Source organism: Dicentrarchus labrax, unplaced genomic scaffold (genome assembly GCF_905237075.1).
Source record: "Dicentrarchus labrax unplaced genomic scaffold, dlabrax2021, whole genome shotgun sequence".
NCBI classification, from domain to species: domain Eukaryota; kingdom Metazoa; phylum Chordata; class Actinopteri; family Moronidae; genus Dicentrarchus; species Dicentrarchus labrax.
The window spans coordinates 6,204,794-6,227,744 of record NW_026136706.1 but is presented as its reverse complement, the minus strand read 5'-3'; the positions used below and the strand labels follow the sequence as shown (position 1 = coordinate 6,227,744).

General features: G+C 39.4%; 1 protein-coding gene across 1 annotated transcript; it reads left to right on the top strand.

Moving 5' to 3' along the window:
- Positions 1-372: 372 nt before the first annotated feature.
- Positions 373-19,917, top strand: LOC127365606 (insulin-like growth factor-binding protein 2-B). Its single transcript, XM_051403862.1, has 4 exons — positions 373-812; positions 10,103-10,248; positions 14,437-14,577; positions 18,529-19,917. The coding sequence occupies exons 1-4, from the start codon at positions 452-454 to the stop codon at positions 18,685-18,687; spliced, it is 807 nt and encodes a 268-aa protein (XP_051259822.1). The 5' UTR covers positions 373-451; the 3' UTR covers positions 18,688-19,917.
- Positions 19,918-22,951: the final 3,034 nt, after the last annotated feature.

Below are 22,951 nucleotides of genomic sequence, written 5' to 3'. Positions count from 1 at the left end.
TTTGTCATTTCAGCGTGGCACTACAATGAACTTAACAAAAAAAATAAATGCTGTCCATCTTTCTTTCTGTTAATCGTACATTTAAAAAGAATATAGGAATGTGAAGCATACATGGTCTAACAACTCTAATTGTGCACAAATAGGAAAATAAAAAGATCCTGTCTGGGCTGTTTTGGATTTAACTGAATAACTTTGAAAACCTGCATTGATCTGTACCTGCACAAATAAACCAAATTAAATCAGTTATTCCCAGACACATACTCTGATGGTGAGAGTAATGGGCTCTTTTGATACACAGTCGAGAGTAATATGAGAGCAGATAGGACCCTGTCAGTGGCATTACAGTGTTTACCTACACGCAGTTGACTTTCAGGATCCTGAGGTTCATCCTGTTATCGTCCAAGGGTCGTTTGCCTTTCAGTGGTCACTAATACAGCCAGAAAGCTTAAGAATGATCATATATTTTACTTACGGGTTGCTGTTTGCATACTTTGCTTTGCCTGGAATCTTACTTGGAGATTTGGCTTTCCGATGTCCAAGTTGCACTGCAGAACATCTAGCTGCGTGTCCCAAAGTCACAGCAGAATGTCCAGAATTAGTGAGGGAGCCGGGATGCGGCTGCTGTCCAGTGTGTGCCAGGCAAGAGGGGGAGCTTTGTGGGGTCTACACGCCGAAGTGCTCCAGCGGCCTACGGTGCTACCCAAGCACGGAGGCTGACTTACCTTTGCAACAGCTCATCCAGGGTTTAGGACGATGTGGACAAAAAGTGGAGATGGATCTCACAACAACTTTGGACCAAGAGGCTACAAATGGTAAGTTCTTTTTTAGAAAAAGTACGGAAAAGGTGAAAGCTGCTCAACAACATTTTACATTAACAATCGCTTAAATGGCTGATGACGTGTAACATATAAGGAGTCACTCAGTGATCATTTTCACCTGATTTTATAGCTCCTGTCAGCTCTACTTAAGTTTTAGCCTCTATTAGCACATTGTTTTGGTTTCACAGCCCACAAATTTACTGTTACAGTCTAACTGCTTTTTATTAACATTGTTTTCAGGCAACTGTTTTTAGCAAAAGATAAGCAAAATACACCCACTATGTTAACTGACAATAACTAGAAGTTAGCAAGATAGTGATAATTAGCAACTTAAGAGCCAGATATTTCCCATAAGAGTTGGTGGAGACCAAAACCAAGCTATACGTATCTGTTTGTTGGAATTAATCTTACATCCACCATCAGGAGACCAGAAATAGGACTCCAAATGAATGGTTATAGTCTGTATTAAAAGTTGGATGCAGGCACCCCAAGGGCTCTTTGACTCACTCTCAAAGGTGGTTAGCTACATTAATCAGGTTTTAGTTACTTAAAAGTAACTTGATTCACGAAGGGATGATGCAGTGCTTTAACTATTACTTTCACCCTTTCCAGTGTTACTTGACTAACAGTAACAGTTGTAAATTTTCCGTTTCCCCTCCAAATCGACTAACTGCTAAATATCTACTCATATGGTCATAATACATCATTGTGGTTTTTCAAAGGATCCTTTGTCTTAATGGGAAATTACATACAAACAATAAACTAAACATTTAGGATGTAGCACAGAGATAAAAATCACACAGAAGTGGATAATGACTAGCAGTTTCTGTAAGACTTTTTTTTTGTCTGCATGACAGACATTGTTACTGCTTTCAATAAGTTTGTAAGTCTGCAACTCTGATGAAAAGATGAACATCAAAAGACTACTCTGAAAACAAACTATAATACATCCTGTAGCTTTCTTTGTGAGTGGAAGCAATGGATGCATTCTCAGAAAATGTAGCCTTTGTTTCTGGTAAATGTTACTTTATTAGAGGCGTTCATTTATGGTAATGATAGTGTTAGTCTTTAACAGTGCAGCCACTGCTTAAAGTGGCAGAGCACTAGAGGCAGTAGTTTTTGTAAATTGGAAGACTGGTCCTCTGCAAAGTACTTGGATTCCGTCATTTAATACAAACCCACCCAGTATTTCTAAGGAAGCGTCATATATCAATTAATATTCTGAAAATGTGCCAGCTAGTTTTGAACTGTCATCATACCTGGGCATGATATTAAAACAACTTGCTTCAAGTGAAGAAGTTTCATGGAGTCAAAACAATATTTTCACTGCAGGACTCTTTTTATGTCAGAAAAACCACATCTACATCAAACGTATTTGGTCACAATAACTACCCAAAATAAATAACCCAGAAGTCCTGCGGGGACAAAGAAATGTCAAGCTTTTTCTCTCCCACGTTACAGTTATTAGGGACAAAGGGTCACTATTGATTCCTGAAAATGAATTTTGACATATGCGTCGTGTTTGGCAGGCAGTGACAGGCCAACATCTGTGAGCACAAACAAGCAGTATCCCTCCGATGAACCCGTAACATGTCTGTAACCCACAGACCCTCAAAGTTATCCTATTGGGAGTGTCTTATTTTGATGCAGGCTGTTGTTTATGGTAGTTGAGGGAAGGGATTTTAAAACACATTTAAAAGTTAAAAACGCACACACATATGAATGATGAACACCACAGACGCCCTTCGGTGTTGGGAAAGTTGCAGATCTCCATGGTAACAGGTGCAACCCCATTTCTCAATCAAGCTCGTTTTGTATAATTATGTATCTTGGGTGAACTCTTCATGGACCGAAATATTTTCAGACAATAAAAGATTCACAAGAGACGTTTTCTTTTTCTGTAGGAATCTTCATTTGTTTTTAAGACTTTTCAAGGTTTTGTTGGGAGAGGGTAGTAAAAACAAACCCAATTCCAGACCCTGTAACTTTAGCTAAGCGTGATGGACTTGTCTGCCGTCCCTTATGTGATTTACCGTCTTTGGTGTTCAAAACAGTTAGAACACATGAAGGAAAAGCTGAAAATGAGCATCCGATCAGACTGTGGTTTGCCCTCAGTTCACTGTGTTATGCTTGGCTTTTCAAGCATGAGTAACTGCTGGCTATCAGATGTCAACATCTGTCTCCTTTGTACCCATTAAAATGCACATTTTGGGGTTGTTTCCTGTAGTTGGTTGAGATTACATTCTCACTTCCAAATAACCAGACTGCTGTTCACTTGAAAAGGAAAAGAGACTTGCATTTTTAAGCATTTCGTTGTGGTTATTTGATTTGATCCTGAGTTCAGATGGCATTATTCTCACATGCCTGTACTAAACTGAAGTACACAGCATGACGACCTGAGTAAACAGTCCAGAGTTCAAATAAAGCGCTCCAGCTTTGTCTGGTATTGGCACACTTCAAATCCCTTTACAATTTTGACTCGCTCTTATATACTGATGTCATTAACAAGGCATTTACCACCTTCACCCCTCCTACTCCTGCACACTTTACAGCAACAGGACTTTTGCAAATCTCCAATTGCAAAGTTGACAGAAAACAGCAACACTGATGTTTTAAATCTATGGTTTGAATTCTTCCAATGTGAAAAGTGTTTAGTATTAAGTGGCACATCATCTTCAGTGTTTCCACTTGAACTATTTTTGCAATGGGAGTCAACTTGGAAATGTTCTCTCAGTCATGATCCACAGAGGTTTCAGTCTGATGATGAGTGTTTGTATGAGATTTAGTCTCAACATTCCCTTCATTTGAATCCTGGACAAAAATAAATAAATAAAACATCACTGTCTCTCAAGAGGTGCTGAAGTCCATGGTAGGTGTGGAGCATCTGTCAGTGACATGGATGCATCATTATACAACAATATTTGTATTAGCCATTAACATTTCAACATGTGCTCTATTTATGCAGGGAAGGTCTATTGAGCAATGCCTTCAGCTCTTTGTTCAGTTCAGCACAACTGTGTTTGTTTGACAAGAAATGGTGCAAATAAAAACTCCAGGTCAATAATAAGCCTTTTTCACCACAGACATTCTGGCTTGTCAAAGTAGGAAAAGTACATTAATAAAATAATGCCATTGTTGTTGTGTCCCAAAAACTCATGGCAGCTTGACAGCTAAATGGAATTCAGCCTTCGCTGATTTAATTATTAATCTGTGATTTTACTGTGACATGTGAAAGTGTGAAGGCACTGGGGGAATATGTTTATATGTAATATATACAATTTAGGAGCCAGAATTAAATTGAAAATACCGTCTTATTATGTTGATCATGTACTGTAACCATGGAATCAAGGAATGGGAGCTGTTCTACAGTAACTTTGACAAGTTCAAATTTGCACAGTGTAAGTGCACAGTCCAAAGCCAAATGTGTCTTTCTCTTTGCACGTAGCCTATCTACAACTCAACCAGTATATTTAGGAATGACATACATATTGGTCTAATATGAACTTTAATTTAAATCTAGTACCTATATTCGGTACCGGTTATGTAACCACAATCTTTCCCTAGCCTTAATCCTAAATGCTTTTAACCATACATTAACCATAGTTTATTTGCCATAACCATCTAACCTTAGCCACGCTGTAGTTGCCATGTACACATTTGTGAGAAGAAAGACTTTTGCAAATGTCATTGAGACCACCAATCCTCCTCTGACAAACCCTATTCTCCAATAACAACTGCCCTGTATGATCCCTTTTTGCACTTTTCTTTGCACATCTCTGTCTCTTTCTCTCTCCTTTTTTTGTTGTTGTTGGTGGTCCCAGGCTGCCCTTGTTGCCCTGCAGGTGATCTTCTGCTGAGACATGCTACTTCTTCTTCACTCACACTCTCAGGTCTCTAATTGCTCCATGTAGATGTGTGCACACAGCATGTGTGCTGCACACATCACACATCTAAAAGGTGAAGCCGTAAGAGATCACTTTGGGTGGGAGCTGCATGTTGGTGCCTGCAATTCTGAGAAAACTCCCCCTGAGGTGTAAATCTTCAGTTCATGTTGCATGATATTATTACATTAATGATCCAGAACCTACTATCACAACAGGCTTAGTACATTTACTAAAGTACACTACTTAAGTACAAATCTTGATGCAGAGTGATTACTAGTTACTTTTCAGATTAAAGTCTAGTTTGTAACATTTAGCACGATCTACTGGCAGAAATGGAAAATAATACCAATTGCTATGTTTACATGAGTGTGCATAATAACCTGAAAATAAGAATTGGTGTGTTTTTGTTAAGTTAGAATGAGAGGTTTGTATTTACAGACACCTTCCGTGAAGTCTGCAGTGTTGAACTGCCATGTTTCTACAGGAGCCCAAAATTCAACAAACCGAACACTGGCTCTAGATAGGTCAGTTTATGTTTTTCACATGTTTCACAGCCACTCTAGTTTGTCCTTTGTGCTTGGAGAGGGGGGGTTGAAGTGAGGGCAATCTGTAACTACACCGCTGGATGCCACTAAATCCTACACACTGGTCCTTTTAAGATAAAAAAGACAAAGATTTTCAGTCATAATGCACAGATTAAACTATCCAACAGTATAGTTTAAATTAGCTCTATCTTGACCAACAGCATTCAAATTCTACATCCATGTTGATGCATCATTAATAGTAAGATTCTTTATATATCAATAGAATGTTCTAAAAGAGGCAATTGTTGATCATAAGTTTTTACTTTTAATTTATTTACACTTTGAATTAAATAAAAAACGTTATAGTATTGTATTTGCTACTTTTATTTAAAACTACATTAATTAACTATTGTGGGCAGCACAACCATAAATGCAGCACTAACATAGTATCACTTTAAAGTTGAATGGTGAATATTGCATGCCTGCTAGCAAACAGTTACCTCAGTGTTTCATACAATATTCACTCTCTTTTTAGTTCTATTTTGGTCTCGACAAACCCCCACCCGTCTCTTTATCAGTCAAATGCTCCACTATGTTCACTAGCTAGTTGCTAAAACTATCTATCTACTGTTTGATGCTGGGCAGTGTAATGTGGGGTTATCAGAGTTCTGCTCAAAACAAAACCAGAACACTGAAGTTACAGATGGTAGAACCAAAACAATGAGCTGAAAGACACTACTACATATTATCGAGCTATGGGGAACTGCAGAGTTGGGGGACATTTCTCTGTTGTTTCGTCTCTTGGGGTCAACTCCTTTGACATTACACACATTTTATTATCTTCCCTTTTTAAAATATTGATTAAGGCAGTTTAAAGTAAATAACCCAAATACTTTTAGCACCACTGACAACAGTTGACAGGACAATCTGAAGCAGACCTTTTTCCGTGACAAATTTTTAAGGAGAAAAAACTGCTGTGGGAAAGGACACATGTCTACTGGTTGCTGTTAGTTATCCTTATTAGTAGTGATTTGTCCAAAAAGAAAAATTGAACAACATAACCACATGCACCAAAATACAAAAGAGAAAAACATAAGCAACACACAAACATAAAGGATATATAGTCATTGGTTCTCTGCACCACAATACCGGACAGCCATTTGGGATTGTGTGTCAATTTACACTATAAACACATATGTTGATGGTAGAAAATACATTTTATAAGAGAAAATCACCTCGACCTTAGACTGCACTTATTGTCTTTTAAGTCTGACAAACACTGTAGCAGCGCCAATTGGCCACGATTTTTCCTTTAAACTACAAAGGCAACGTCTTTTGGTTAGGATGACACACATGGCCACATAGAAGCATAGCAACATCAAGAGTTGAAAGAACTAGCTAACCGTAAAAGGTTTGAAGGGGACCTCTGGCTACGCAAAGCCTTCTTCATTATTCAATTTCTTTTTGTCTGTTTTCCAGCTGTAAAGTGTTTGAAGTGGCCGAGCCTTGAGAGGAACCATTTACACTGACAATGGTTTGAAGTACTGTAAGGCCACTTTCTTGGCAGTGGAGGCACAGTGAAGTTTTTGAGAAACAGCATCACTGTATACGATAACAGGGCAAATACATTAATGCTAAGCAACTCTGGAAAGACATTACTCATTCTGTGCTATGAAAGAATTGTGAAAGCATTGCTCAAAGGCAATACCTAAAGCCAACACTCCCAACAGCTCGAGACAGGTAGTTTCTATGGCACTGAATACAGAATCAACAACACAGTATTTAGATGACAGCTGTTGGCCAAAGACGTGTTGTTTTCTTTTTCTCCCTGGAACATGCTGTCATGAGTTCCTATACAGTTAGTGTATAGAAAAGAAGGTCTTAAACACAACTACAAAAATAAGTTGGGTTTTTTACGCCTTTACATGTCTTTAATTGCTCTTCAGTTAGCTTTTTAACATTGCTGCTCCATTGAGTGTTGCCTTTTGAAAGTGTCAATGCAGTGTACCAACTGAAAGGAAAACCATATCCCTTTTCACCATGTTCTCTTCACCATTTGTTTTTAGAGCAACAGACTTAAATGAAAAACATCAAGTTCTCTCTTGAACATGTTTAATGTGTTCTGCAGACACTACATGTGAGGGATTCTTCCACTGTTTATGAATATCTTAAGACAACTTGGACCAAAACTCTAAGCTTGTGTGCTCAGCTGGAGTTTGGAACTTCTGACTTTTGGCCATCGCTCACACACTGTAAAGAATATAATTTGACTTATTGAAGGTTTTGTTCATGGCCACACAGTTTTTACTGTTTGTCTGTGTTGCCTTTGTAATTGGATTATCAGATATATCATAGATTTCCCTGTGTGGCCAGAGTCAGAAAACAAAGGAAAGGGATGTTATAATCTTTGGTCTACTTGAATTTAGGCTCATTCCAGCTTTTGGGTCCAGGGTAATGCTGAAGTTCCGCCTAGCACGGCTTTATGACATCGCATTGCGACTCGGTTTGGCCCTGTCATCCGCCCGTCTTCAAATCCCAACAGAGCAGTGAGACACTTCTAGGACAAGTCACAGCCCTGCCTCTGGTCGCCAGAGGATGAACCCTATTGACTTTGAATTTCCTGACTTTTCCTCTAGCGACACCATAAGGACATTTTAGTGTTTTGGTGAAATACCTTTGGCTGGATCAGTTCAGGGGATCACCCCTGATCTGGTGGCATCATAAGGTCAGAATTTCGATTTCTCCATTAGGTATTGTAGTATTGGAGAAATACCTACAAAACATTAATCAATTACCTACAAAACTAATGATGTATGATGGTCATCATGCAGTTCACACTATGAAAGATCACCTAGAAATTTCACAATATAGCTTCACCATTTCACAGATTTTTTTTCAGAATAAAACATTACTTGTTTTAAATCTATGGTGTGATAACCTCAGGTTCAGAGTTTTTTTTAGCTTGAGGTTGCATTAGCTTGCAATTGCTGGATCTGGTCACTGGATATAAAACCAGTTAAAAATAATTAAATAATCTAAATGCCAAAAAGTTGATGCCTTCTGAGAGCCGACTGTGAATGGCCCTTTGCTGCTTAATTTTAAAAGTGTCTTTTAGTTTCTTTTCAATAGAGTATTAAAATTATATTTTGTTTAAACAACTGAAGAGAATATCTGCCAACCAACGTCTTTTAAGAATTTTACATTTCCAAGTGAAAGGATGTGTCACATACAACATGGGACAGCCAACATTTGTGTTCCTTTTCAACCCAACTTGCAATATGTGAAAATAAATAACATTACTCTTTGGTAACACAAATCTGTGTTGCTTAAAAGACAAAAGTAATTTCTACAAATGTGCTCATGCTAAAGTTTATTTTCACAGTTGCTTATATACTTGACTTATAAGACAAATGTTTGTTGCAATGTAAAAGCCACACTTACTTCATGCACAGACACACATGAACACGCACAGAAACATTTCAGACAGTGTCATAGCATGTGTCAGAGCATTCACTTGAACATTCACTCAGGGGAGGCATTTCCCTCTCAAGTGTGATTTACTACCTCTGCTTTTGCTCCTGTTTTTACAGCGCTAATTACAGACACACACAGACACACTCTCACACAAACACACACATACACAGAGCCTCTGGCAGTTAGGTACCCAAAAAAATCCTTACTCAGCACGAAAAGCCTTCATCAAAAGTGCTTCCTCACGAGTCAGGACTCACCACCAATGACTAGTAGTCAAGCTCAGCTCTTTAATTCAGCCACCACTTTCGTCTCAGTTTTCCTGTTGAAATGTGTCAGACAATCTCAGATCATTATGTCTGTGATGACTATGATGATGAATGTCTATACAGTTTTAACCCCCTCCATGTAATTGTGTTTTACACTCACAGTCATTAATGGCACAGAGTAGGACTGTTTTTTAGGACTGTATTAGTTTGCCATCACTCTTTGTCTGTGTCTGTTCTGAATTATCTTGTTAGCTTGTTGTTTGTGTTTTGTCTTGTCTCCAACAAATGATGAACATACTTTGGTATAGCAAGCAGCAGGAAACACACTCAGAGTGACCCCACTGCTCAGAGGAGACCTGCATGTGCAAACTGCGTCATAGGCCAGAGCATTATAAACCTCAATGGGCTGGATGTATAGCGCTTTGCTGTTTCACAGAAAGGATCTTAGCGGGAATGCTCACACTGTCGCCATAGTAATTACAGCCATTGCAACGCCTGACTGTCCAGCATAGAATTGAGGACATGAGGTATGAGGGACACAGGATGCCTTGGGGACACAGAATGACTTTGTCTTCTAATTCCAGGATTAAGATGACTTGTAAAAGGCTCTGTTGTTGGTTTTTAATAGCAGCTTGTGATTAAAGAATAGATAAATGTAGATGAATGTCTGTGAGTATTTTAGAAAGCAGCAGAGGTGGTGAGGCAGTTCTGTGTGTGTGTGTGTGTGTGTGTGTGTGTGTGTGTGTGTGTGTGTGTGTGACATCTGTCTACTACACACATAAGAGACAGGACACAGATCAGTAGAAGTATTTCTGAGAACCTCTGAAGTATTGAATGTTAAACTGTGATGAAAAACAGAATTTTTTACCAAAAGGTTGAAATAGCTTTTAATAGCTTTCTTTGGACACAAACATTAGGTCTGTTTTCAAAAAGACTTTGGCAGATTTTATGTACAGATGCTGCAAATTAGTACCAGCCACTCACAGTTGCCACCCCAAGCCAGCTGCCAAACGAATATATCCATTCATTCCATTCAGAAAAGCAAAGGCTTGTCATGGACCACGCAATGACTGCTTCTAGGCAGATGTATCTGTAAGTGAATGTCTAAGTATGTTTTTGTCCTTGTTTGGTTGTAGAGGTGCATGGAACTGCAAATCCAATCCCCAAACGACCTGCTCCTTGGTCTTGGCATGAGTACGCCATAATACAATGCCAGAATGAGCGCAAAACCAAGATGAAGTTGAATCAACTAGAGGACCCTCGAACCCAGAAAGTACTTCAGGTCAGAACTAAACCTTCAACTATTTTTGAATGACCTTTAAAAATTTACTTTTTTTTACGTTGTAAAACATTCAAAATACCCCTTCCTTGAATAAAAGTTATTTTTTACTATCATGTGGGCTGTTTTAAATCATGTCAAAGGCAAAAATGGAGGTGCAAGTCAGTAGATTTATTTGAAAAGTGCCTCACACAACAAGATTAATCCACTGGATCTGAAAGATCCATAACTGACACATTTAAAGTCTGAAGTAGTTGACTATAGTAACTAGTTTGAATTGTAAACCTTCCTTATGGGCCCATTTGCACATACTAAACAAGATCTTAAAATTATGGATGAATGTAAGGCCCAATTTGCTTGCTAAAAATGTAAAATAAACCTGTATTTTTTTCCCCGCTGCAGCATCTCAGCTTACATTTTGTGTGTAGTCTTACAGACATTGTGTATGTATATGTGTATTACACAAGTTGTGTATGGCAGAGTGCAGTGAAATGTCTGATTATCAAAAGTAGACAGTGGCAAAAGGTCAACAAGCTGCTGTGTGCAGTGGTACAGTAGTGCCCTCCTCTGGGCACTCTTTCACTCTAACACATGCACTTGCATAGACACACACACACACACACACACTCACTGACTTCACACAGACTTACATTCATTCCCTAGGGACCTGCCCTCCTAACTACCACAGGTCTAATCCCAAATCTTACCCTAACTTAACCCTCACTTCAACAAGTTTCAACCAGATTTTTGTCCCCATTTAGGAGATGAGTCCCTGTAACTTGACTGTGTGAGCTGATTTTTGTCCCCACATCATGACTAAAAAAGGACACATGTATGTGCTTTCATAGAACTGTAAATTGTTAACTGCGTAATTTTCTAATACTTATAATTATTATCATTATTAATAATAATGCCAGAATATTGCAGTAATTGTTTAATAAAACAAAACAACATGCAATAAGGCTGATATCAGATAATGTGGTAATAATTAATTTATATGGTAAAATGCTGTTTAAATTCTGTGATAGTTAACATACATATGCCGTAGGCAAATGCAGGACTTGGATTGTACACTGATGTGATGATGACGTCTTTCCTCTTTTGAAATGTTTTTAGCACTACCTCTGTGGATCTATTGATACATTTCCAATTATCCAATTATGTTCTAGAAGCAACATAACCTTCATTTAGATGGAGCTTCACTAATTGCTTATAATGAGCATCCTCATGATGAAAAGTGATATTGTTGTGCTCTCTACAGTTGAATGCTTGTTGGCAGTTTAATGCAGTCTATACATTACCCCCCCACACACACACACACACACACACACACACACACACACACACACATTTCTCAGTGTCAAATGCAGCTCCACAAAAATAAAAACAGTTCCTAGAAAATCCTTAATGAGGGGCATACAAAACACAGATATTCTTCTGTTTCATGCAAATGAGCTTGGACCCTGGGGGCTACGCATGTGGAGGCCCGTATATTTCTCAACATGGCAAACAATTATGCGCATTTGCTAATTTTCTCCCTCACTTAACTCACTCGCTTGCAGCAAAGCAAAACAAAATAAAACAAAAAATCACAAGCAGGAGAGTATAAAACAACTGTCAAGATCATTAGAAGGAACAAAAGATAGAATGCAGTAAAAGGAGTTGTGTAGCTGGGCAGGGGGAGGAACTTCAGACAGCTGGTGTCAAGCATGGATGCACTTCGTTGTGGGTGGTCAGATACTGTACACAAAATGCATGCTTCGCTGTCAGAGCTGGGGTTGTGTCAGATTTGTTACCTTTTGTTTTAGATAATTGAAAGTCTCTTTTGCATCACATTCATGTTATTGTTTTCACACGAAGACCTTGAAATTCCAGTCTTTGTTACCTTAATTTTCTTTCTCTTTACCTTTAACCTCTTCAAACCTTTTTTGATATTCAACTGGATCAATTAAAAAATCTATACATAACAATCCAGCTAAACCAAGACATTTGATTGTCAACTTTGTTCATGTAAAGCAAATTGTGGAGACTAAATATTTTCATGGTAATAAGGTCACTTGACTTCAAATACAGGACATATTTCTATATCCTATATACAGCAGTGCCTGCAAGGTCAGTGATATTGTTTAATTACAAGACTATAATATGTTTGATAAGCTGTATAACCTGATGTTTAACGCATGTAGCTGTTAGCTTGTCCTAACAGTGTTTTGTTCACCTGAGTACACACTGAAGGAGCAGTCAGACTGGATTTCGCCAGACAAAATTTGCTCACACGGTACGGCGTTTAAACATAAACTGTGGGAGATAGTATGCATTGGACTAACAACAGCAGTCTGTTAATCTCTGTCACTGTCCTTGCACTCACTACAGCCAAACAGCCGTGCATTTATAAAATAAGAATGTACACAATTTGTATTGTTGAATGAGAGGTCAAAAACTAACCTGACTGCGCCAGATGGTTTGCTATGCAGAACTAGCTGGGAAGTTGCTGTTGGAAACTGTTGAATTGCAATGAACCATAGAACGTAGTTTAACTCTTACCAACACCACTTGGGAGAAGAGCTAAAAAAAATCTTTGCCATCAAGAAAAACGTCTTTAGAAGCCGGCTATTGATGTTGTTGACACCTCTAGATACCACGGCCACAGCTCATGCTGTAACTGCCAGTAGTTCCTCATGGGATGCTGATCGGTATCAGTGTTTCGGACACAAGTGCATATATAGCTTGAAGCCTGGCAATACGGATTCTTGCATGAGATTTCATGGTCTCGCAAGTCCAGCTACCACACAAGGTCATTCAAAAAACACCCCTTGTCTCAAACTGGGTGTTCACTGAAGAGGCTCACGTTTTTCTGTGCCAAAATTTAATCCGATTATACTCTGTGTGAAGTGAAAAAGCCGTAGTCAATTAAAAAAACTAAACCCAGTTCATCTAAATAGAAATAAATGGGGAACAAAAACTGGTCTGACTGCTTCTTAAGAAACTGGGAACCAAATCCACAGTCCCATGCTGTTCAAACGAAGCTAAAGTAAGGCCTATGCGACCACCGCTTAGCAAGGGAAAAAAATCTTAAAAAAGAATTGTACCTTCAAAAGATTTCTTCTTGATTTCGCTAACTCAGACTGCTGACGCCTTATATTAGCTTTAGCTGAACCTTTTTGTTTGGAACGAGGACTGTGGATTTTGTTCCCTATTTCTCGTGGTGTAGTCGCACAATGAAGGGAGCTCTTCAAGGCCAGTATAGAAAGAGGCAGTAATTGCAGAAACCTTTAAACGTACATATGGAATGTGAGTATTGGATGACATGAAATGGCCTGAACCTGTCCTTTAATATTTAAGAACAGAAAGGCAGCAGTTCAGCTGGAGGTTGCACGTCCTGAGGTTTTATGTGTGTCTACATTATGAGAAAGGGAAGGAGTCAAACACTGTAAGAGCAAGTGTAAAAGGGAGAGCCAGAGAAAAAGAAAGAGTACTTTTCATCCATATGTTCAGAAGTCTGATAAGGTTTGTGGCAGACTGCGCCTCCTCCTGCCCTTCTCTCTCATCCTCAGCCAACTAATCATAAGACTGGACCTCTTTGATCCCACTGGCAGCCTGATACACTCAATGTGTGTGTATGTGCATGTTACAATAAAGTGTTTGTGTATGTGTGTGCATGTATACGTGGATACATGGTAAGAGTGTGTGTGCAGATTCATACAACGGGAACAGTGTGCGCATTATGTATGTAGGTGTATGAACATGTGGCTGCACAGGTTTGTATTGTCTGTATGTATGTGTGTGTGTGTGTGTGTGTGTGGTCGTGGCTATGGCCACCTGCTGAGTTAAGCAGTCTAGCCACTCATGTTCCACTCCACCAGACTCACATCAATAATATTGGCTGAACTTTCTGCTTGCCTTACTGTACCTCATAAAAGTGTTAGCTATAAATGTGTATATTTGTGACATTTTTACAAGACACAAGAAGTATTTTATTTCTCCATTCTTTTTCTTGGACAGAGCACATTCCTTGGCCTCAAACTTAAGTCAAACTTATCCTTACTCTATTTCTTGTCTTCTGGTAATTTTATTTAAATAACTTTTTTCTCTCTAAATTTATTTATATGTCTACTTCAATAAGTGATAAATAGTTAGTATTGTCATTATTAGTAGTGGTATTAATAACTTTCTCCTTCCTCGTCCTTTCAGACCGCCTGTCAGCAGGAGCTGGACAAGGTCTTAGAGGAGATCTCCAAAATGACCTCTGAGGATAACAGAGGCCCGCTGGAGAACCTGTACGGGCTCAAATTTCCAAACTGTGACAGACATGGACTGTACAACCTCAAACAGGTGAGCCATGGACAGATCACTGGTCTCCCATCCCACCATTTTACCTGAACACACACTCTGTTTATTGAAAACATTGCAGCTGAATTCAAAGTTACTTACTTACTTTAGTAGTATCCGCACATTAGAAGCTCCCAAACTTTAATAACTTTATGAGCATGGCAACCTCATCATCGAAAAACATGGCAAACATAAAAAAAGGAAAGGTGTATGTAGGGCACAAAATGAATGACATCCTGCCATGGCCAACACATTTTGTAAACACTTGCAATTAGAAACTGAAAATTCATTGTTGTATCATTGTTGTAGATGTCTTCAATAAAAAAAAGTGTAAATAGGTAAAATATTTTAACAGAGGGCTCTACAAGAATTGATAGATCACATTGACTGGAAGGCAAAAGGGGAGGAAAAATATCCCCAAAATGGAGGGAATGTAACCAGTGCAGCCAAGTGAGACTGGAAAATATTTCACATAAAAACATCCAAAATCTAGTAAAGACAATATATGTCTCGTAGGAAAATGAGTTACAAGATGATGACAAAATGACTTAATGTCCAAACCCATATTGAGAACAGATTCATACTGAAGAAGCTGGTTTGCACACTCCTCACATCATTTAACCCTTCTACCTTCTCAGTACCAGTGCACTTACAATGAGCAGCAGCTACAGGATTGGCATAGCCCATTTAATGTCATCAATTTCGTATATATACCCATACGTACCTTGTCTTTAGCCATTTGTCAAATGAAAACCGTGCAGTGGGCAAATTCCCTGGGGCCCCAGAACTCCAAGGGTCTCAAAATCTCCACACTGAGAAAAGGCCAGAAGGTCATGCTTTATTACCACATCTTGAGGCCCTTGTCTTGAGCAGGTTCCCTGTGTTTTAAGGGAAGTACAGGGGCTAACAGGGGGCCCAGGAGCTCACTTTTTTCCGAGTGACTTTTAGCTGGTTAATCAGCCATGCCCACTTGGGTCAAAATGTTGCTGTTGTTTCTTCTTGGGGCTCATGTTTGAGGGAAATTACCTGATTTGAGTGTGAAAAGTGATCTTGGAAATAGTTTGACAAAAAAAACAATACATCAGTGAAAGAGTTTATTTTGATTTGTGGATAACTGGGTTTTTAAAAAGTCAAAAATGAATTGTTTCCACACTCTTGTATACTTCCTCTGTCCTGAATATAAATGTGTGTTGTTGATACAAGCATCATTCAAAGCCACAGTTATTTATTTAAAAATGCTAGTCAAGTTCTCAAAGTTTCCAGAGATACCAGATAGAGTAAGTGATGCAGAATTTTAGAAAATGTCTATAAAATTACACCAAAGTAAACATCTATAAACAGTGTCTCAGTAATAGGCTGGGAGAGAGTTGTTTGACTGAATTTGGCGCTGGATACTGTATTTGGTGCTCCTTCTCATTCATTGAAATTCCATTATTCATTCTAAGATGATGGTCATTTCATATTAACTCTTCACCGAACTAATTCATCAGATTTTAAACATTAAATTTACACTCGAATGCATGACAGAAAATGGCTGCAATCTATTGGTGGAAACCTTAAAGAATGTCGCAAGGCTAAACACCTGCTGTAACATCACTCATTAAGGTTTTTGGTAAGGGTTGTGACATGGAATTATAATATTCATAGGTATGTTTTCATTAGTGTTTAATCACCTCCATCACTCCATCATAGGAGTTGTTATGTTTTTTTTAGCGTAGAATAAGACATTTTTATCTATCTGTGGGTCGCCTTCCATGGAGTCTTCCATGTTGAACTGCCATGTTTCTACAGTAGGGACAAACTAAACACTGTCTCTATATAGGGGATATTACGCGTTTTGCAGCCACTGTAGTTTCTGCATCACGTTTGGAGGGGGAGGCTGAAGTGACGGAGTTGTGATCAGCAACCGCACTGCTAGATGCCACTAATTCCTACACACTGAACCTTTAAAAATCGCTTCGCTTCCCACACATACACACTAGGGATGGTCAGATTCACCAATTTTCATTGGTGCACCGGCATAAAAATACAATCTCAGATGGATATTCGTAAAAGATTATATTTAGATTGATTCCTCCTCTTTAAACTGTTTCTTAAGCTGCTTAAGGAGAATCAAATGAATAAAATCAAACTATCTGCACCATACTGAATTGCATAGCATCATATTATTTTCCATCACGTCGCTAAATCACATTGTGTTGAATCAAGTCATGTCGAATCGAAGAAACACAACAGGGGTGAATCATATTGTATTGTATTGGCAGTTGCTTCATATGTATCTCTAATGTATTGGCAATGCATCGCGATGCTTATCACATTGGCCTCAGTGATGGAGATACACATCCCTTACAAACATGTTCTCACTCCCAAACGCTTCAAAGAGTGCCGCTCAGTGAGTGACCCTTCCTTCAAACTGTGATGCTGCAGATACTCCTCTATCGCAATGTTTTCGTGTGCCGATGAAGCCAGGTGATGTAGCCTAGTATAAAGAGCGAGAAAGTCTGTGTATGGAGGAGGTTGGAGTGAATGGATCGATTGACTTTGACTTTCACCCAGGAGACCGCTGTTTGTGTCCTGTAGGAAACCAAAAGGTACCTCACCTGCACATCTCAGCTTTATTTTGAAAGTCTAGACGTTGCATACCGTATTTAACTAACTGGACTGTGGAGCTCTGCACATACACATGCTAGAGGGTAACATAGAGCCAACCAAGCTGCTGCATGTGACGAGTTGGGAGTGATGCTCACGTGTTGAACGTGTTGCTCGTATATACTGTATCATTTTGTTTAGTTCCCCCTTGAATTTCCTGTCTCTTCTCTTTCATACTCTGACTTACACACACACACACACACACACACAAACACACACACACACACACTCCCTCACTCCCACCCGCCACCACTCTCCACACAACTACCCCCCTCACCCTTTTTTTCTAAACTCACACACCCTCCTCTTCCTTAACACTCTCTGCACACACACACACACACACACACACACACACACACACGCATGCACACACACACAAATATGCGTGGAGATGTTGTCATCATGAATGAGGCAACAGCTTCTGAGCTCAAGGTTACAAGGCAATAAAACTGTTTGGCGTACTTCATGGGAAGACTTTTGTTAAGCGGAGGAACGAACTGTGCTTCCGACTGGGGGCTTGAATTTGAATTCTGCTCATCCATAGAAATCAGACAGAGGAGGACAAACAAGGTCACATATCCAGTGTTTTCTTACGAGGATAGTAGAGCAGAAAAGAAGATTTGAATAGGCGCCACAGTTTCCTAAAGCGGGGCTCTCAACCACTCAGCCAATTTTCATCACTGGTCACAAACAACAGCATTGTTTCGGACTGGAGTCCTTGGTTCCCAGGGAGGAACACTGTACCTCCTCAACACTCGGCTCCCTTTTGGAGTTGTCCCTCCTTGTCGCGGGGTAATTACTGTAACTGTCACTTTTTTTGTTCTTTCTCATCGAAGGAAGAAAATAGAAAGTCTTTTCTTTCCCCCCAGCTCTTCATTCTTTTCGCCGTCCCCTCCGCAGCCGCCCCGCGTGCGCGGCGTAAACTGTGTCCACTTCAATTACGACCTCATTTCTGAGTAGAGGGGGGCTCTGCGGGGGGGCCGGTCTACTGGCATGCCTCTGTGTGTGTGTGTGATGGCATGTGTTGCTGTGGATGGGTTGTGAGTAGGGGGCATGACCTGAGGATGGGTTGTTATTGGGTGAGTGTTGTCCCACCCAAACCATGTCCCTCACTCTCATCCAATGGCCCCCCGCCACCAGAAGATCCACAAGTACACATACACACACATACACACGCATCTCAAGCCACCGTACGCCATGCTTCATTAACGCACCCCCAACTTCCCACTGTGCATCTTTACCCCTCCCTCTTTTTTCCAGTGTTTTCCAACTTGTCTAGTTTGTGTTTTTCTTCCCTCTTTCCAGTGCAACATGTCCACCCACGGCCAGCGGGGCGAGTGCTGGTGCGTTGACCCCTTAACTGGGGTCCAGATTCCAGCGACGCCTAAAGTCAGAGGGGATCCCAACTGTAACCAGTTCCAGGAGGAGCAGAGACTGATGCCCACTGCAGCAGCGTCTTACTAGCACAGACGAGGACATGGTTGGGTTTGCCCAAGATTCCAAATGTTTTTTTTCCATTAATATGATTCTCAAACAACATCTAAAGAAGTCTCTATACTTGAAGGCTTTGTCTCATTTTTAATTGACTCTAGGTTAAAGGTTAAAATGTAAACTAACTAAAGAATAAATTTGGTATTTTATTTTTCCTGTTGTCAACAAATCGCATGAAAAGCCCAAAACCATTGCTTCTCAGTGCTTTCTGACTTTCCTGTCTATGGGACTCATACCTGAGCTCAGTTATTTCCAGTAAATATGTTTAAAAATTAAAAAAAAAAAAAGTTTTAAAAAGGAGGCACAAATATGTAGTTTTATTATTTTTCTTAAAATGAATGTCCTGATACAGTGGGCACTGTAGTTTTTAGCAAATTAGGACTCAAAATAAAGTAAATAGATCATTTGTTGGGGACTAGTTTAAGCTGCGGAATAATACATATTTGGCGTGCTAGTAAATATTTACGGATTTCTGGCAGTAGGAGAGTTTATGTGGGACTCAAACTACAGTTCTGATTCTCATTGTAATGAAGAAACACACCACTGTGTGCATTAATAGAGGAATACGTTATATCAGGCTTTGGCTACACTGACAATACTTGAGCTTTTTACTGTTGCTTTCGGTCATTTCATTGAATTTGTTGACAATTAAAATATATATAGAATATTGGCAAAGCTGCATTAATTGATTTTATTTGGCCACTTGGGCGCAGAAGAACAAGCTGTAAAGAAAGCATTTTATATGTAATTACCTTATGACAAATGTGTCAGAAAACAACTTCTCATTCCAGGGGACAAGATTAGCATTCATCTGCAGTTTGTTTGACCCGCTGACATTAGTAAGTCCAATATTTAGCCAGGAGATTCTCATGCCAAATTTGGTGCTATGCTAATGATGGGGCAGGGATGCCACTGAACCTATACTTTATGCAGACAAGCCTTAAGTTTTCACAAGTTGGGGTAAAAGACTTACAGGTGCTCCGTGAAATTCTTTGACATATCAAACATATGTATGCACTGTCTATAACCCATTTTAGTGCCAACACGTTGATTTCATGAGTAAATACTTTGCAAGCAGGTAATTAAAACTGTTGTCACTGTCATACTGTTCATTGATTATATCCTGTAAAATTTCCCTGTTGATGCACCGACTTTGTTTCCTACATTGTTAGCTGTAAATTAATTAAATTCAATCAAAATCTATTTTGCTCTGACATTCACTGAAAAAGAGTCTGAAGTTTTGTCACATCAATTTAACTCCAAATGTAAAATTGACAACATCCAAGGGTTTCTGTGAATCCACACCCATTGGTTGGCTGCAGAGAGCTGTTGTTGTTTGTCAGCAGTTTTTCCTGTCAACACTTGTCAACTCCAAATAAGTGTCACTAAAGAAAAATTGCACTTACGGTAATAATGCTGGAAACTGCTGTGTGGCATCACTGCTGTGTCTGCGGACATGCATGTGTGTGCATGAGCCTGGATGTGTGTCTGTGTGTGTGTGTGTGTGTGTGTGTGTGCGTTGCTGGGGTTACTGATGAAGTGTTGACATGAGGAGGGATTAGGATAGGGGGGCTGACATTGACAAATGGGATACTAAGTGGGTAAAGGTGTCTATGAATAAACCGACCCTAGTACGCAAATGCACGTAGAGACACACACTCGCTCATGCACACACATATTTGTGCTGCAGATCATGTTCTAAAGAGAGGTAACCAACGTGAAGTCTTAACAGAGGGAGATAGGGGTGCTATTAATGAAAATGACAAATTTGGATATTGGGACCATCATGACAATGTGACTTTTAACAGTATTATCTCACTTTTACAGGCTGTGCTGGAACAATTTTGCCATCCATGGGCTGCAAGTAATCCACTGTTATTGTCCCTTAGACAGCCAAGCCCATCATCATGAGTGATGGATGACATGGAATGCTTTTTATCATGTTTCAAAAATGTATCTGTAATCCATTGCAGCCTATGTAAAAACACACAGTAAATTGATTATTCAGCAAATACAGCATAATCAGAAAGTTGTGTTTTATTTTTTATTAGACTACAATTATCAAGGTATTTGAAACTGCTTGCACCTGACTGAAAACAGTATAAAGTCAACCTTCTGACAGGTCAACAGGTCCTTGTTAAAGTGATGATGACATTTTGATAAACCCCTGATAATAGCCTGAACGGACTCTAAACAGGTAATGCGACCTACAGAAAGGAGCCGGTAATAGACATGAAACAAATAAATACGCATGTGAATGCATCTTTCAGGTTAAACTGATGGATTTATATAGGATAGTTCAGATTTAAGTCAACTTAAGTCAAAGTTGGTGTTCTCACATGCTACCAGTAAAAGAGTTATTGGTCCCTCTAGTCATTCCCCCTCCCCATACTGTAATGAACTTCCCAGCAGGACTACACTTTCAGTTTCAGCGGAAGATATACGAGGCTACAGCAATTCCCCAAATTAAGGATATGTTTCAAATGTAAGTTCTTTACCCACTCGATTTGAGGAAGTAGCCTTAAAGTAGCTTCATCTGAACAAGGACTGTGGATCTTTTAGCATGCTGTCGCAGTAGTAAGGGGTCATTTCACACATGTACATGAGGGGGAATGATTACAATGACCCATAACTCTTTAAACGTACATATGGCATGTGAGTATTAAAGCAGGCTAATAAAAAGGTCTGTTAATTCTCTTGATCAGTCTCAATCAATGTCGAAGAGATTATTTCCGTTAGAGTTTGCTCTGACTAATTAGGATTTCTGATTATACAGGCAACAGTTAGGCTGTATAACAAAACTTTACATATGTCCGAAGAACATTTTATGTATGGCTGATATAGAAAACACTCGCAAAAGTCCCCAAATAAAAGTCACCACTGATTTGTAATCAAAATGATTCAAGACTTGGGTGTAAAGAAAGACGCCTTTGAACCTCTGGCCAAAAGTGTATCATATGAGACCACTCCTGACTGGCTTTGGCCTTGTAACCTTATACATGTGCCAGTGCGCCAGTTAGCTGAGCACCAGTCCCAGAAACGCTCTTTCAACTACAGCTTTACAGCTTTGTTCAGTTTTTGTGACACGCTATTTTTTTATTTTTTATTTCTTTTTATTTTGTCTTATTAATGCTGGGTTTTTGGCAGACCGCTTGCTTTAAAAATTTGACAGCTTGGCTTGGTGTCACACATGGATCTCGGGCGTCCTCGGGTTGTTCAGCACATTTAATGGAAGCTGGCCTTTTCTGAAAACAAATCAAAACAAGTCTTTTGTTTTGGGTTTGATAGATCAGGCACAATGGGCTGAGGAGGGTAGTTTAGCAGTGGGAATAAGAGTGGGGGTGAGTATGTGTGTGCTTGCATGATTGTCTCTGGGTGTGTATGTGGAAAAGCAAATGTGCGTGTATTGGCCTAGAGAGCCGAAGATCTGCCCTACTTTCAGGCTACTATTTCTTTTGTTAGCATTCAACAACTTCCCTTGATATGTTGATGGTGGGTCTGTGTCTAAGACTCACGGAAGCTGTACTTGTTGAATGTTAACAAAATAATTGTTGTTTTATCTTCGTTAAAATGACACGGTGCTCCGATGTTTGCAGGAAGTACAACAGTGGAGGCGTTTATCTTTGAATATGGACAATGGAGCCAAGTATTATGTTTCAGCTTCATAGAAAGACTGATTAAAAAAAAACCTCCATGCAAAAATATATTGTGTAACAGAGGCTTGTGGCACACAAGCAAACTCAGAGGTAGGGGAAGACTTCAGCTCTCCATAGTCAGAGAATAACAGTGCTGGGCATCTGCATGGATGTGGTTATGTGTTTGCATATTTGCACTGTGCAAAAGGGGAGAGAATAGAGGAATATACTGAATATATAAAGAATATATATGAGCTAATATTGTGAAGCTAACATGTGTTCATCTAGCCTAGATCCATGGCATGCTCTGACTGATTCAAAGCTAAAAAGCTCAATCTCAAAGGAACACTTTATCATAGTAGCTCTGGCCATCGGTTATCTCAGTTTACACATTACATTCACTAAATGAATTGCTGGGATCTCTAAGCACAGTGAAATCGCTAAAAGCTATTTGGACGGGGCAAGAACCATGAGTGCATACGACGGGGCCAAGAATGGAAGCTCAGATTTGAACCAGGAAGCTGTTATCTGTGATGGATGTTTACAGCAGACACTTTGGTTTGTCGTATCATAGTTTGCCTTCATTTTCTCTTCCAAATAAT